The 16,546-nt window shown below is 47.9% G+C and overlaps 1 protein-coding gene across 3 annotated transcripts; it reads right to left on the bottom strand.

Annotated features, from left to right (window-relative positions):
* Positions 1-253: 253 nt before the first annotated feature.
* On the bottom strand, positions 254-13,412 carry LOC128330255 (sulfotransferase 1A1-like). 3 transcript variants are annotated; one of them, XR_008310027.1, is made up of 8 exons: positions 10,893-11,174; positions 9,345-9,470; positions 8,677-8,774; positions 8,105-8,231; positions 5,983-6,077; positions 4,394-4,574; positions 2,916-3,129; positions 254-446 (listed from the first exon to the last, which is right to left on the bottom strand). XR_008310027.1 is itself a non-coding variant. In XM_053262811.1 (8 exons), exons 2-8 carry the CDS (start codon positions 11,038-11,040, stop codon positions 3,017-3,019), a joined length of 888 nt encoding a protein of 295 aa, XP_053118786.1. In that variant the 5' UTR covers position 11,041; positions 13,318-13,412; the 3' UTR covers positions 1,192-3,016. The 3 variants fall into 3 exon arrangements, 2 of the variants coding, with proteins under 2 accessions (XP_053118786.1, XP_053118787.1); XM_053262811.1 differs by lacking the exon at positions 254-446 and adding an exon at positions 13,318-13,412 and having other exon boundaries at positions 1,192-3,129; positions 10,893-11,041; XM_053262812.1 differs by lacking the exon at positions 254-446 and adding an exon at positions 11,256-11,291 and having other exon boundaries at positions 1,192-3,129; positions 10,893-11,041.
* Positions 13,413-16,546: the final 3,134 nt, after the last annotated feature.

Genomic DNA, 16,546 nt, shown 5'->3' with positions numbered 1-16,546 from the left:
CTCTTGTGCCTCTTGTGTAACATGGAGTAGATGTGGCACAGAGCCCTTTCCCAGAGGAGAGTGTGGAGCCTAGAAGCTCAGTATCTGTGCACCTGTCTAGTAAAGGCCAGGCAGAATCTGCACGGATCCCCTCTACGTGCCTCTCCCAAGTAAGCGAGGCACTCCACGTGGCCATCTGGAGAACGGAGTTTCCCAGAGCAAGATTTGCAGCTTGGATGTGACTCTAGCGGCCATAGGCTGCATCGGACGACGAAGGTGGGGGGATGTAAAAACTAAAAACTCTAACCCAAAAGAGCAAAAGAATGAGATGACAGGAAGAGGGGAATAAACTGAAAAACAATGAGAAGACGAGGTAAAAAGGATATACCATCTGTCTTAAAAAAACAACTACTCCTCTCAGGTGCATGGGTGACAAGAAGGTCTTCTGATGTTGCTGTTGCTGTGGTCTGAAAAAAGACAGAGAATTAGGCGAGTAAGTGCTTCGGGTGTGGCTATAGGGAGGCTGGATTACTGCCAAAATCATATCTAAGCTCTGGAAAGTTCTAAGATGTGGTCTGCGCGTGCACAGACATCCTCCATGTGAATGTCCATCAGACCACAACAAAGAACATTGTAAGATGGATGTCAGGTTGCTGTAGCAAGAGAAGCCACTGGCCAGCGCTCTACAATTGGCCTGCCTGCGGTCTCCAGGAATCAGCATTAAACCCCAGTGAAGCGATCCTGGAGATTTTAATGGCTTGATATTTGGAAAGAAATCTCCAGGAACAGCTTCAGTTCGAGTTGGCAACACTAGCAAGTGGTGGAGGAGGTCAGAATCAGCCTGGGCAAGCCAAAGCGTCTTCCCACTCACATGAGACACTTTGGGATGGATATGCAAATAGCTGATGGATAATTCATTTCAATGGAGTGGTGATCTTGAGCAATATTAGTTTTTATTCTGATCAGAATATGCCGATTATGTGTTTTTGCAGGGCGTTGGCTCAGATTAACATGACTCAGTCTGAATTGCCATATGGCTGGAGGTAGAGTAAACTGTATCAAGGTTCACCTAAGTGGGCCCTTTGGAGGGCCCTGGGTCCTGGGCAGCTGCCAGACAATGCCAAGCCCCAAAGATGGACCTGGAAGGGAGAAATGGTTGGTTTATGCCCAGATTAACGTGATTAGATTTCACAAAGGGAGGCAATGAGAAACTTCTACAAGAAAAAGTGCCTTTATTAATGGAAATGGATATGTGAGCAGAATGCCAACCTGAACATTTGGGGGCATTTATAGACATGTCTGTTTGTTTCCCCCGAAATGACTTACAAAACGTATTTACTAAAATTGTACTAAAAATAATACATTTACTAAATTTCATAAGAGACTAAGTGAGCCTTTCTGGTCTGCGTCAACTTCCAAAAGGCTCTGTAGAGACAAAGCAAGAGTGAGGGCGGGGGCTCTTCCGACATTATGCTGTGCGAGTGTCTGTACACTCATACATGTTTTTGTGTGAATGACTTGTACCTGCGTTCATTTGAAAAGTGAACCTGGATATAGCCCCCCTCAAATGCTGGGTACAGAAAGTGTGCTGCTGTACCTGTGTTCAACATAAAATGTGAATACTTGTACCTGTGTAGAGATCTGGAGCTGTGTGCACTGCACAGTTGTTGGAACAGATGTCGTCTGAACAGGGCTAGAGAGAGCATGCATTCCAGGGCCAGTCCGTTGCACATCTTTACTCAGAAGTGTCCTACTGAGTTTTATGGGTTTTACTCTCAAGGAAGTGTGCATAGGACTGCAGCCTTCCTTTTGGTAACACACATAGGAACATAGGAAGCTGCCATATACTGAGTCAGACCCTTGGGCCATCTAGCTCAGTATTGTCTACACAGACTGGCAGCAGCTTCTCCAAGGTTGCAGGCAGGAATCTCTCTCAGCCTTATCCTGGAGAGGCCAGGGAGGGAACTTGGAACGTTCACGAACATGTTCCCCTTCTGTTGACAGGGCAAGTTTAAGAGTTAAACCAGCTGCACAGCCATAAATTGCCACTGAAGAGGAGTCAGTATTTGCTCTTGATAAGAAACTAGGGGAAATTTGGAGAGGAAGTTGAGTGGCTTCAGAGCTTGACAGCAGCTTCCTTGCACTGGGATGTGCTGCAAAGACTACAAAGGCATCGTGATTCACCCTGAAGGTTGGTTTCTCCAACAACATAATCACTTACACCATGCCATCAATGTACCTAGCATCTCAAGAGTCACAGTAGGCAACACAGACAGGTCCCTGCCCCTTCGAGTCTACCTTCTAGGAGGAGACCTTTGGCTGCAGGGGTGGGCCAGAGTATTGCGATGTCTGAGGTGAGTGGGAAAATGCTGCCTTTCCCTATGCCCTTGGTGAGGGCCAGGCTCCTTTCAAAACCAGCCCTTGCAAGCTTTGAAAGGGCTAGGGGAGCAGGGAGGAGGGAAGGTTGCCTGCAGCCTCCACATCTCTCCTTGGGCTTTTTGTAAGCTTTGCAGGAGTCCGTTTGGTCCCAATGAGCTGCTCTGACGGCAGCAGTCGGGGGCATCTTGCCACCCTGCTCGTGTCCCAGTAATCTGCCGCCTGAGGCAACTGCTTCATCTTGCCTCATAAAAGAGCCGCCCTGTTTAGCTGGCTGAAAGTGATAGAGACCAGAGAAGGAAATGAGAACTATCTCATCACCAAGAGAGGAATCCTAGAGGAAATGGAGAAAGTGGCACTCCTTCACCAGCATGGAGAGGCAAGAACGAGTTGCTAGCGAGAGAGAAAACACAGACTGTGAGTGTTCAGAAGCATTTGAACATGGGAGAGAATCCAGGCATCATGGCTTCGATTTGTCACCACCACTCCTAAGTATACCTGAAGATTTAGTCAACCATAAGGAACCCACGTGGATGAATTTAGTCTTAAACCGAACCTACCACCGTCTTGGTGTTAATGAAGCTAGGAGAGTGTTTTAAAACATTGTGGGAAAGAGGCCTCGTCGCATGGAGGCCTCCTGCCTCAAAGGAAGCCAAAGTCCTCAGATCTCTGTCCGGAATTGGAGGGTTGTTCCTTCCATTTGCTTCTTGTAATTGGCGTCAAACCGTTCATTTTGAGCCACTGTGAATTGGTTCTTCCAGTCACCGGTGATTCCTGGGTTGGGGAAAGAAGAGTAGTCAAGCCACTGACGACTCAAAGGGGCGAAGCCAGAGCAAGTGGCAGGCAACCCCAATAAATGGTGGCTGGGGGTGATGGGAGCTGCCATTCAAGAATGTCTGGAGAGCCGAGGTTGCCTCCCCCTGAGCTACAGGGTTATACCTTTTATACACTTAAAATCCTGTCAGATTTGATAGCTGTGGGAGGAAAGAAGAGTTCAGACCTTTCCCCCAACCCCACACCCCTACTTCTCTCCTCAGCTGAGGCCACTGACTTTCCCCAACACTGGCCCTCCCCTGGGCTGCTCTGAATGACCACAACTTCCAGGACCTGAAGAAGAGGTGAGGAAGACTTCCCGTATTCCCAGCCAGGAAGCCACATTCAGGGGAGTGGGGGAGGAAGAGGTGGCGGTCTGGTCCTCGGCCCGGCCATTGTGTGGCCATTCCCAGCCTCAGCATCCCCTCCCCCCATCCACCTAAGAATACGGATGCACCCTACAGGTCGTAAGCAGTACCAAAAGATAATCGTCTCATTCACATGACCAAAAACTGAGTAGGATGCTTCTCCTACCCAGTTTTGGGATCTGTGCACACTCCCGCTTTCTACCCGTGTGTGAGGGAAACAAAGTAGGAGGTGCAGGAAGTGATTGTCTGTTCGCCTCCCACCCAACTCCCAGGCTCAGACCCCAATCTTCCAAGTCTAATCCACAAAATATCTGGCAATTCAGACATTATGTTGTACAAGTGTGCAAATGTCTGTACACTCGTACATGCTTTTATGCAAAGGGCTATACCTGCATCCGTTGTCAAGGCGAAACTGGATACAGGACCCTCAGATGCAGAGTGCAGATAGGAAGTATATTGCTGTGCCTGCATTCATCATGACATGTGAATAACTGTACCTGGGTACAGAGCTGGACCAGCATACACTGTACACTCATTGCACAAGGGTTGGACATAATGAGTGAGAATAGGGCTTCAGAGAGGAAGAGGAGGCCTCTGGGTACCATATTGCTGGGGGCAGACGGAAGGGGGGAGGTCATCATCATCATCATCATCATGCCCCTCTTGTTTGCTTCTGGAGTTATCTTACTGGCTACTCTTGGGAGATAAGAGGATGAACCAGCCAGAGCTCTGGCCTGATCCAACAAGGCAATTCTTTGGATACTTCCCCAGTCCCTGCAATGTTAATAATCTCTCCAGATGCCACCCTTATTCTGAGCACTAGAGACACACAGACTTCTGCTGCCTGGCCAGCTCACCCTTCCTCATGAACGGGGAGATCTTGTGGTCCATAAGTGCGGTGGGGATGCTTGTGTAATTGGTCATGCTGTTCTGACGCATCTCTTTGAAAGAAGTGAGGTGTGCAATCTTCTCCACCAGGCGAGCATCAGGGGGCCTCTGCAGGAATTCCATTACTTTCCGGATTTCCCGCTGTGGATCCTAGAGGAGAAGCAATGTTTGGGGGCTTTTCTCATGGGCAGGAGAGAGGGATATGTTGTCGCCAAATAAATAAAAGGATGGACTCTCCCATCTCTAGACCGGCTGCTGATCTGGGGGGCCATCACACCTCCAGATAGGAATATAGGAAGCTGCCTTATACTGAGTCAGACTATCGGTCCATCTAGCTCAGTATTGCCTACCCAGGCTGGCAGCGGCTTCTCTGAGGTTGCAGGCAGGGGTCTCTCTTGGAGATGCTGCCAGGGATGGAACTTGAAGCCTTCTGCTCTTCCCAGAGCGGCTCCATCCCCTAAGGGAAACGTCTTCCAGTGCTCACATGTCGTCTCCCTTCCAAATGCAAACCAGGGTGGACCCTGCTTAGCAAAGGGGACATGTCATGTTTGCTACCACAAGACCAGCTCTCCTAAGGAGGGCATCATGATCACAGTTGGTATCCCCCCACACACACACACACACAACTGGGAAACAAAGTGGAAGGTTCAGGGGATGGGCAGAGTGCGGAGTCCCTATGGCCCAGGCTACAGGGGGCTCCACTTCACTGAAACCCCATCCCACATCAAGTGACCAGGAATGCCAGATCCAGCACCCCCACAACCCAAGGGTACGGCCCTGTCCTCATCCTCCGACTCCAAAGAATCCTTCAAGGACCTGATGTCGAGCTAAACCACTCTAACTAGTCAGCAACCTACAAAAGCTTGCATTTCAACCTCAGCTCTTTGCTGGAGCAACAGCTTCCCTGCTTTGATGCAGTTATCCAGCTCATCCTTTCCTTCTCATTGCACCCAAGATTCTGACACCTGACCTGCCAAGATTCTGACACCTGACCCGATGAGGCCCAGGTCCTGCCTGGAACTCTTACTTCCACCCAGACCCCTGGCTCCGCTGGAACCCCAGTTGGGCCAATGAACCCACCTGGGACAGCATAGCTAGTGACTGATGCTCCAGTACTGGCCATCCCTATTTCCTTTTGAGACTCTGCGCGAGTACATATGTGCACATGTCTGTGAAACATGATCACTGAACCTCCATATTCAGAGGGTTAGGGCTATTAAAAAATGGGGACGAACCATGTGGGGTGGCCATCACCATCACCCCCAATTTGTGAGCTTCCAGAACTAATCGCAAGCTGACTGCTACTGGCAGTTAAAAGGGGGAACTATGGACCTTTGGTCTAATGCAGAGTAAAAGGGGTGGTCTGAGTCTGGGGCGAGAGGGGTAGAAGCAATCTTGGAAAGCGGACTGTAGATACTTATTAGGGCTGGTTTCTATTTCCTTTCCTCTTTTGGCAGTACTGTCACTGAGACAGTTAAACTGGGAAGGGGTAAAAAACTATAGCACTTGAAGAGGGGAAGGATGCTTAAGATGAGGGGGGAGAGGAGAGGTCTCTTGCCTCTTTCAGGTCTTCATAGAAGAGGTAGAGCATCCTCTGTTCTTTTCTCTTGTCCCACCAGCCTTTGACGTGGTCGTACCAGGATCCATAAGGGACTGTGAAGAGAGATGGGCTTTAGTGAGGTCCTTCTAGAAAGTAGATGCCCCAGGTCCACTGCTCTGGGGGAAGTTCTTTGCTCAAGGGTGCAGCTTATACTATGCATACTTAAAATGCTAGCTTCAGTCTCCAGGTAAAATATCTCTGGGCGCTTTCCAGACTAGCTGCTCATCAGCAGCAAAATGCCTCCGTTTAGGCAAGTCGCATCTGGGACGTAAACAGCAGGGGGAGCAGTCTTGCGGAAACTAACAACCCGAAAAAACAGCGACATTTTCACGCCGGATATATGACGTCCTATCTCTATATGGCAGCGATTAAATTCACAAGAAGGCACTGGAAATGTGAATGGCACCCTGCTGTCCGCATAGGGACTGCGGTGTCGTGACACAGGAAGTGTGGAAGCACACTGCCGAGACACGTCCTGACCCGGTTGTAGGGTCTCGTCTGGAAAGCGCCCTGGTGACAGGGCTGGGAGAAACTCTGGCTGAGAGTTAGCAGAGATCTGCCTGTCTGACTTTGTAGGGCTGGGCTTGTGTTCCCGTCCACACATACCACCCATGTGTGGACAGAGAGCAGAATTGTGCCCGCTGGCCCCACTCCTTGACAGCTGCACCCCTGCAAATTCTGTCCATGTCCTACACACATTCGTCAGCAATACAAGAAGCTGCCAGTGCCTTATATTGGCTTATCTAGCTCAGTATGGTTTACACTGACTGGCAGCAGCAATCCAAAGTTTCAGGCCTCATCCCTGAGATGTTGCCAGGGCTACGGCCTCATCCTCCAGAAGAGAATGGGGTTTCGGTATATGTGGCGCTGTGCATACATACAGCCTTCCCTGTCTAAAGTCAGATACGCTGGTGGATCAGGGTCCCCATTCAGTGGATTTACACATGTATAGCTGCACACACATAGAAACCCTCTTCTCATTAGTGCCTCTACATGCAGAGGTCAGGGGTGGGGCTTGCAGGAGTGGTGGGCAACCAACATAATCCCACTCCCCTCCATTCCCTGGTGAGAAACCTGAGCACAGATCTAATACAAGGGACCTGCATGTGTTTGTGTGACCTTGTGCCTGAAGATCCCTAGTGCCCTACCCTCCCAGACAGAAGGAAGAACCAGAGAACAAGGTCCAGATTTGAACCTCTACTTAACTGAGCAAAGGGGCACCTTTCAAAGCAGTGATTCTCTTGTGTTTAGCAGGGAGAGAACAACTGGTCCTCTCCAGCCCCAGCACAGCATCCCTCTAGTGGTTGTTGCTGGTGTCTACCGTATGTTTCTTTTTAGATTATGAGCCTTCTGGGACAGGGAATCGTCCTATTTATTATTCATTTTTCTATGTAAACTACTTTGTGGATTTTTGTTGAAGAGTGGTATATAAATAGTAGTGGTAGTAGTTCACAGAGTTCCAAACCAGGTATCATGTGAGATGGCTCTCAATACCTGGAGGTTATTCATATTTGGCTTCAGGCTTCGGGGTAAATGTTGAGCGAAGCCACTTCGAATCACACTCGCAGCATTGAGGGAAGCAGCCCCTCCCCTGAGCTCTTGGCTTTCATTTTTGCAAGTACACATGGAAGGCATTAGTGTTTTCCTTCCTAGTCAATGGTGGTGTGGGTGGAGAGAGAATTCTCTGAGCAGAGATAGATCTGCATTTGTAAAGAGATCCTTCTTATCATGCTAATGATTCTACATCAGTGGCTCTCCCATTTGCTCCCACATTTTCAGAAAAAGTAGCTTAAAACCAGCATTTTAAAAATCTGGAAATACCTCAAAATAAGCTAGAAGTTGCATCACAAAGCCCAACATGTGTGGAGTGGGTCCAAGGATCTCGTCGGCAGTTTGGGGTAAGTTTGGCTGATGTGTGAACACACACACTCTCCCGAAGGAGATTCGGAGCAGAAGCCCCATGTGTAAAGCCTCCAGGTATGCAATCAAGCTCCAGACACCATATTCTGGTGCTAAGTTGTGTTCAGACCTTTCTGAAATCCTATCCTACAGGGTTCATCACCCATCACACTGTCCTTACCATCCCCAGCCATAAACTTTTCCAGGAATTCATTCCATGTTCCAGGATGTGGTTGTACTTTAGTCATTTGGTTAAAAAAATAATATGAGACGGCTACATCTTTGGCATTCCTGGCCACGTAGATTATCTGTTATGGGAGGAAGAATGCTTGTTTATTTAAAAGCCTTATAACCCATCCCTTCATAGAAAGCTTGGGGCTGACATAAAAAATTCAGATTGACACTAACATCATATAATATGCAAATCAAGCTTCATTTAGTCTGCTTCTGCCAGTTATGCAGGGCACTGAAAGTACTCCCATGTCTCCTGAACACCCTGCATAGCCCTCCCCTCTGGCTTCTCAGATCCCAGCAGTTTTATAAGGGCTAGAAATTTGCTTAAAAAAAAACAAAACACAATGAAACCTGAGGTGTCCAGGATCCTTAACTCGCTACTTGCTTCGGCATGGAATACACACCTGACTGCTTTCCTTTCTCGCGAGTTTCCCACCCCACCCCACCATTCCACTCTGAAATGTTGGTAGCCTCTCTCAATGGCCTCATGCTAGATTCAAGCAGCCTGCTCCCTCTTACCTTGCACTTTGTTTCCCAGAAGGATTTGGGGAGCAATTGGACAGGAAGGTGGGTTTTAATCACGTGCGGAGGGGGTACATTTCTGAGCAGCTCGATGCCTGCAGGGGAAACAGAGGCAATGAATGGGCTGTTTCATACTGTCTCCCCATCCTTCACTAACTGTCCAAACACTGCCCTCTGGAGCAGAAGCAGGCAGGAGGTAGGTAGGCTGTGGTCTACTTTGCTGGGGATTATGGGAGTTGTAATCCAGCGACATCGAGGGACCTAAGGTTGGGAACCCCTGCAGTAGGTCAGCAAGGATTTTGAACACCCACTGTAACAACACCTACAGCAACACCTACCCCACCCCTTATGCTGCTGAAATGTTGAGTGCTTGGGGGGGAAACCAGGAGTGGATTTTCACATGGATTTTGTGAGTTCAGTTCTGGCACTGAAAACCAGTTCCTGGGCTGAAGTTGTGGTCAGAGAGGCACCTTGTTCCCTAAATTAATATGTCCATCTTTCTGAGCCACCGTTTTGCACTCAGGTCTGGATTTTGGGAGCTAAATAAGGTTGGTGCTGGAGCCTGCCCATCCCAGCCTTTTAGTACCCCCAAGGGATTCTCCCCTCTCAGGCAGCTAGCGTTCCCGCCCCATGCCCCGGAATGGGGAGCTCCCAGAGTGTCTTACCTGAGGGGAGTTCAGGGACAGCAAACTCCAAGAAGGGGATTCGCATGTAGATGGGGTTTTGCCTGCATTGCTCCGCATCACCCTCTTTACGGATCAAGTCTATGACTTCGCTGATCCAGGTGGTTCCTGATGGGACATGACAAGTGTGATTGCGCGTTCCAGATCAGCATTGCAGTAGAAGGAGGGAAACCCAAGACTGAAGCCAGGTTCACATAAACCTTGAATTTCATGCCCCCTAAAGTAAAGTAATGTGTGCCGTCAAGTTCCTTACAACTCCTGGCACCCACAGAGCCCTGTGGTTTTCTTTGGTAGAATACAGGAGGGGTTTACAATTGCCTCCATTTTAAATTTTTAAACAAGGATATTGGCCAGAAAATAGGCTTATCCCTGCCGAGTCAGTGGGGCCCTTGGAGTGCATGTCAGCCCCAAACAAATGCCCTCTCCTCTTCCTAAATCAGTGTCACTTTCAGGCTATGATCCTAGGAAACTGCAGTCCTGGGAAGTAAGCCTCATTGGATAAAGTGTGGGAAGTATTTATAAGTAAACATGCATAGGATGGCACCGTAAGGCCGTTTCCAGCTCCTATGGTGCTGCAGGACATTCCTACCTGGGGGCCAGTAAAAAAGACCCTGGGGGAGAATCTGCCCCCCCCGCACAGGCCTTATGTTGTGCAGGCCTGGTAGGGTCATATAATGAAGGATAAGGATCTCGCCATATCCCCCCATGCCCAAGCCAAATCTCCTTCAAAGAGAGCCATTAGGAGGGAAATTGCTGGACACAAATTGTGCCTGTTAAGTTTCCCCCTTTGTGGCTAATAGCAGCTTTGGGGACTGGGGCAGGGGGATTTGAATCAGGGAATCAGCCCAACCATGGGATTAATCAGCCCAACCCCCAAGGGTCTCTGCTCACCCCACAAGATAATTGGAAGGGGCTTTACTCCATGTGCCATCGCTGAGGTAGGCTTGATTATCATGCACCTAGGACAGGGCCTTTTCTGTTGTTGGCCCCAGGCTCTGGAATGCTCTCCCAGTGGGTGTCCATTCTTTGGTATCTGTGGCTGCCTTTAAAATACAACTAAAACCACTTTTATTTGTTCAGACTTTTACCCTTTTGGGGTTGGCAATCTCTCTGTTTTTTGGCCACTTTGTCTTTTTCCATCTTATTTATGTATTAATTATTTTTCTGTGTAAACCACTGTGAGAACTTTGGTTGAAGGGCAGTATATAAATATCCATCGTAGTAGTTTATGGGTGTTGCTTTTTATGTTTTTATGGTTTTTTATGGTCTTAATTGATTTTAATATTTTAATGTAATTTTATGGAATTTTATTAACTTTTGTAAACCACCTTGGGATGAGTTTTATGGAACTGAGCAATAAATTGAACAACAAACAAACACACAAACAAACAAACAAGACTTCAGTGTCTTCATCTCCCCAAGCCAGTGATCCATCCAGAAACTGTAAAACATCTCTGTTTCTCTGCATCTTAGAGGGCCTCTAGTATACTTTCTCTGTCTGTTACAAACACAGCCTGAGGCATCACTCACCAGACTTGGGGTACGTGGAGATCAGCAAGTCATCCGGATGCGCTTGAAACCCCTCCACCTCGCCCATGACCTCAGCAAAGTATTTTACCAGGGGGATCCCTTGAATGGGAATTAAGTCAGGGCGTTCTGGCTCTCTGTCTGTCTTCATCCTGGCAAGGAAGGAGTGAAAGTGAGCAGCTGCACATTGAATTGTGGCAAAAGAATCCTCTGCCCCCCTCCAAAGAATCCTCTGCCCCCTCCCACAAAAAACATAAATGGCTCCCCTGTGCAACTAAAGTCCATTCGGAGTAAACATGCTAGAATATGAAACCAAGGGGAACACCAAGGGGGAAAGTGTTATGAAAGAAGTTGGCAAGAAAAAACCTTTTCCTGTGTTTGGATTGATCAGAAATCCCTCTGGGGGTTGGAATGGTAGAGTGAGGGCAGGGGCTGAAATGTCAGCAGTGTGGTAAAGCAAATAAAGAAGGCAGAGAAAGGACAGCAGTGGGGTGGGGGTGGGGGGTGGGGGTGTCTTCTCAGTCCCAGTCCGGTTGCCCTTTCCAAGAAAACCCAGAAGTTCTGGTTCACAGCCCACACACCCACCTACGGTTTCTGGCCGTGAAACCTCCAGGTATGGTTCGGAAAGACTCCTGTCTATAACCTTTGTGATGGAGTGGGGGGAGATTTTGTGCGTATGTACTAAGGTTTATTTAAAGATTTTACTTTCTAATCTTCTCAACCGGATCTTGTTTCGCTGCCACCATATGTTCTTTATATAATTAGAACTTTATAGGGATCTTCAGGTTTGGTAACACAGTGTTGTAGGCGTGAGGGTATAGACAGCGACATTTTCCTTTAATATTTCAGAAAACAATTTACAGATTCAGAGGTGTGATTGTCTCCAGAGGCATAACTAGGGAAAATAGTGCCTAGGGCAAGCACAGAAATTGCTCCCCTGTCCAAACAGGAATGATGGGACTTGTAGTCAACAATATCTGGAAATCCTTGTTAAAAGGAACACTGTACCATCTAGACATGGTTGTTGATCAAAACCTGAAAACATGAGCCATCTCTGTAAAAGACTTAGAACAACAGTCAGGAGTTATGCGAGGATTCCAAGTGTCATTTTCTCTGTCTCATCTCATTCTTTTTAAAGAACACGACTTTGTCCTAGAGGATCACCTGCCCAAATAGCCACTAGCAAAATAGGGGAAGAAGAAGGTGGTGGTGGTGGTGGTCTATAAACCAGTGAATGATTCCTGCCAGCCTTTGTCTTATGATGACTGTTGGCTCATGATGGGGTATATGTGCATTCACCACACCAGTGCTTACTTTGACACCAAGAGGGAGGAGGATACATTAGTTTGCCACACTAGACAGAGGCATTTGCAACAGGAGCAGACAGACAAGTTCTGCCAGGGCCAAAACCAGCCCCTGCCAGACTAAGAAATCATTGTAATTTGCCCCTTCCTGTCACAAGCAGTGTGCTGTTCTTTTATTATTGACTCTAACTCTCAAATATCCCAGTCATGGATGGAAAATTCAGGGTCAATTTACAAGAGACACATTTTCTACATGGAAGTTTCTTCTGTGCAGGTGTTGTGCAGAAACCCATGTGTAGTGACCGCCAGGGGCATAGCAAGGTTGGAATGGGCCAAGATGAGATTTTAAAATGGGCCCCCAGCCCCTCAAAGTCCAGGGCCTACACACATCCCAGGCCCCCAAGGATTTAAGTCTGATATTTCAAAATAAGTATGCTGCCTGGAAATACATTTCACTGAATACACACATGCACACTTCACAGTATATAGTGATATGCATTGAGTACTATATATTTGTGCTACTTTTAATGCCTAGAACACACTAGAAACAATAATTATTAAAATGGCCCCCTCGCTGCAGATTAGCAAAGGAGACTCTCAACCATGCAGGGTGAGCCTGTGTTTGTTTTCTCAGAATTCTGAACAAATTCAGTGAAGTTTGATTCCAGGAGGTTTTTCACACGAGGCTTTTAAAGCGCTTTAACACACATCTCCTCTGGAATGGAGGTGCTGCATTCATATGTTTGCCAGATTGACCCTGAAGTCCCTGCAAGTTATTGGAGAGCATTTCACACACAAGAAAAATAAAATAAAAGCACAACACATGCTTCACAGTTCTCACTCAGACCTTCTGGGTTGCAAAACAACTGGAACATAAGTGCATTTATAAATGAATGAAAGAATAAATAAATATTTGTTCCAGAAGTTTTTGTAATTTTCTGACATGAAACAAGCCACTTACAGGCCTTAGATAGTTTTTGTTTTTAAAGCCAGCACATTTTTCAGTCTGTTTTAAATTAAATATTCAGAGACTTCTCAGTCTCGCCCCACCACCCATATCAAAGCCCTGTGGCAAGCAGATCCCTATATACGGGGGTAACCACAAAAAGGAATTCACAGCCTACCTTGCAAAAGCTGTGCTGGATGGTCTGGTCTGCTGCAAGGAGCTCTGCCAGCCTCCTTCCTGGCTTGCTGGGACCTGCCCAGTTCAGGCTTCAGGGAGGCCTACTCAGAGGCCTCTCTGGAAGCCCCGCCCACCCGCCGATCAGCTGAGAGGCAGGGAGAAGAGAGCTCTGCAGTTTGCAGGCTGCTCTGATCCTAGGCTGGAGCTGGAGGCAAGTGGCTGAGGGGCCCTGGGGCTGGGCAGGTGGGCAATGGGGTGAGGGTGGCAGGAACTGGCGTGGCACCCCCACCTCAGTGGCGCCTAGGGCACGTGCCCTGCCTGCCCCCCCCCCCAGTTCCACCTATGCTTGTCTCTCTGCTTTAAAAGTATAGTAGTACTTTTGCTTGGTTATAGAACAGTTTCTATGATAGTACAGTTTACTTTCAGTTACTTCTGGTATAAACACTTCTATGAGTCTAGTTTTACATTCACTTTCTTCTCAGCACTCATATCTTATAATTATAACTGTGTTTATTTTTACAGAACTTTTCCTGGTTCTCCTTAGCCCAGCCTTCTCCCAGGCTTACACACACACAGAGTATCTTCACAGTGCAGACTTTAGGTACAAAGAACATGTTCATGAATCTTGGATTTATAACAGGGGTTCCTTTCCAAGCTCAGTAACTGTTTCTCTTTTCTGGAGATGCAGATCGCCAACTGAGCCCATGCCCTGACCTGGCACAGTCCTTGGGCTTGGCCTCAGAGTTTCAGGAGGAGTTGCCTTCAGCCAGTTCCTCCTCCTGGCGGTGGGCTCCTCTCTGCGACAGCCGTCGCTCCCTGATTCCAGCTGCTCCTCCTCATTCGCCCAACTCTCTCTGAATAAGGAGCCACAGGCTGGGCTGCTGCCTGCTCGCCCCTCCATCCCCATGAAGCTTTATTGGCCACCTCCTGGGTCACACTGTTAGAGGCTATTCATGTTTACCTCGGTGGATAAAACAGCAAAGCACCGAGGAATGGGCACACACTCCAGTTACAGAGTGGGTAGCAGAGGATGGTTTAGTTGTTGCAGCTATTTAGAGAAAATACACATGGCGATCCTTATAGAACTCAATACTAAGTGTTTATTGGTTAAGTACACTTGGACAGGAAAGACCTGAAACTAATCAAAAGGACTACACAATGAATAGGTAAGGAGGGAGAGAGGTGTTTCCATCTGCTCTGTAGGAGGAAGGGAAAGATTGTGACTCAGCACAGGAAGTGAGGAAGAGTCAGATCAGGGGTCATAGAGTAGAGACAGGTAAGGAGACCCTCACTCACTACCTCTGCTCCCAATGCCCCTAGTGGTCATTAGGATAGTTGGTGCAAAAAGGTCGATGCACTGGAACTCCATCTCCAACACACACAACCTCATCTTCCTCACCCGCCCCGCCTCCCTTTCCCTGCTGGCAGCGCTGGCCAGCCTGTGTCATTGGCCGGCACTGCAACGCCACCATGCCTCTTCTCAATGCAGGCGGCAGCACTTGGCCTGAGCATAGAGTCCGCGAGCACTGCCGCCCGGCCCACGGCATCCCCAGCAAAGCCAGCCACCTCTTCTTGGACCCCTCAGGTGGTGGGGGCCGGCATCCCGACACCTTTCAACTTATTTGACTCAGAACCCAATCTTGTTCTCGTTACTTCCACCCCTCTTACTCGCTGTCACAGACACTCTCGCTCGGTGAAGCTGTAGCTCCAACTGACATTCTCGAACATAATCCCAACTGTTCTAACTGCTAGGAGGTGTCCCTCCACTAGGGAGTTTCCCAGACACAGCTGCAGGGCTTGTCTCTGCCAGCTCCACTTAGGGAGAGTTGGTCTGTGGAGATCTGGTCTTGTGGTAGCAAGCATGAATTGTTGCCTTTACTAAGTAAGCAGGGTCTGCCCCAGTTTGCATTTCAGTGGGAGAATACATGTGAGCACTGTAAGATATTCCCCTTTGGGGATAGGGCCCTTCTGGGAAGAGCACCTGCATGCTTGCTTGCAGAAGGTCCCAGATTCCCTCCCTGGCCATCTCCAAGATAGGTCTGGGAGAGACTCCTCCTGCCTGTAACTTTGGAGAAGCTGCTGCCAGTCTGGGTAGACAATACTAAGCTAGATCTGACTCTGAATATGTCAGCCTCCTATGTTCCTTGGAAACCTAACCCCTTCATAACCAGATCTCTAACCAGTTCAAACTAAAAACCCATTTCATCACAACCTTGGAGAGCCCCTTCCCGTCAGTGTAAACAATACTGAGCTAGCTGGACCAATGGTCTCTCAATATAAGTCAGCTTTTTATGTTCCTATGAAACAGAAAGGAGACACCAGCTACTGAAGGGATGCTATCCTGGGATGAATAGGGACTGTTTTCTATCTCTTGCTGAACATAAGAGAGCCACCTTTCTTATCTGTGAACCGGGAACATTTACCTGGTGCATAAGATGCTCAATTGATACACACCAGCGGAGATTGGTTTTAACCTGATTTGTCTCTATAGAGATAAATGAAGTGCGGCTCACAGGAATATAATCCAACAACGATAGAGCGGCCCCAAGATGGCGTCTCTCTACCCTTTTATGGAAAAGGGTACAACTTTCACACCTCTTGACCAATCAAAAGCCAGGAAGATGGTCTGAGAATCCATCATCATAGATCACAGTACCCAACATCCATGTCCAAACAATAGCTGACACTGTTAGCATTTTACATTTCACAGAACTACCCTAAACCAGAACATCAAGGACACTTTGTAGATAACAGTACATCCCTGACCAGAGAGGAGACAGAGAGGCTCCATATATGCATTTAGCAACTGTTGTAACAACTTACAAATAAAACATGATAGTGTGAAGCAAGAGTGAGAAAAGCCTGGTCCTCTGCAGTCAAATACTTTTTGTTTGCTGAGAAGAATCAGGTCATAACAGAGTTCTGACTGAGACAGCAGGCCCAACACTAGCATTTAAACACAGAGTCTTTAACATATACACTACTTGCTTCTAACTGGCCATGTGTATTCTACAGGTCTTCAGCAGAGGAGATTTACATACTGATGGCCCATTTAGCAGTCAAAAGGCCAAGTTAGATAGGCTTAGATAACCACATTCTTTGTATTTCAGTGACCTGCATAGGGCCCCACCCCCAAAAAGCTTGAGCAAAGGTTTCACCTTGCTGCAGAAAACCTTATCAAGAGGGGGTCTTCACTGATGACACCTTATTTCTCTGAGTGCTAATGCAAG

Source organism: Hemicordylus capensis, chromosome 6 (genome assembly GCF_027244095.1).
Source record: "Hemicordylus capensis ecotype Gifberg chromosome 6, rHemCap1.1.pri, whole genome shotgun sequence".
NCBI lineage: Eukaryota > Metazoa > Chordata > Lepidosauria > Squamata > Cordylidae > Hemicordylus > Hemicordylus capensis.
Note: the sequence above shows the minus strand (reverse complement) of the source record. Positions and strands in the feature narration are given on the sequence as shown.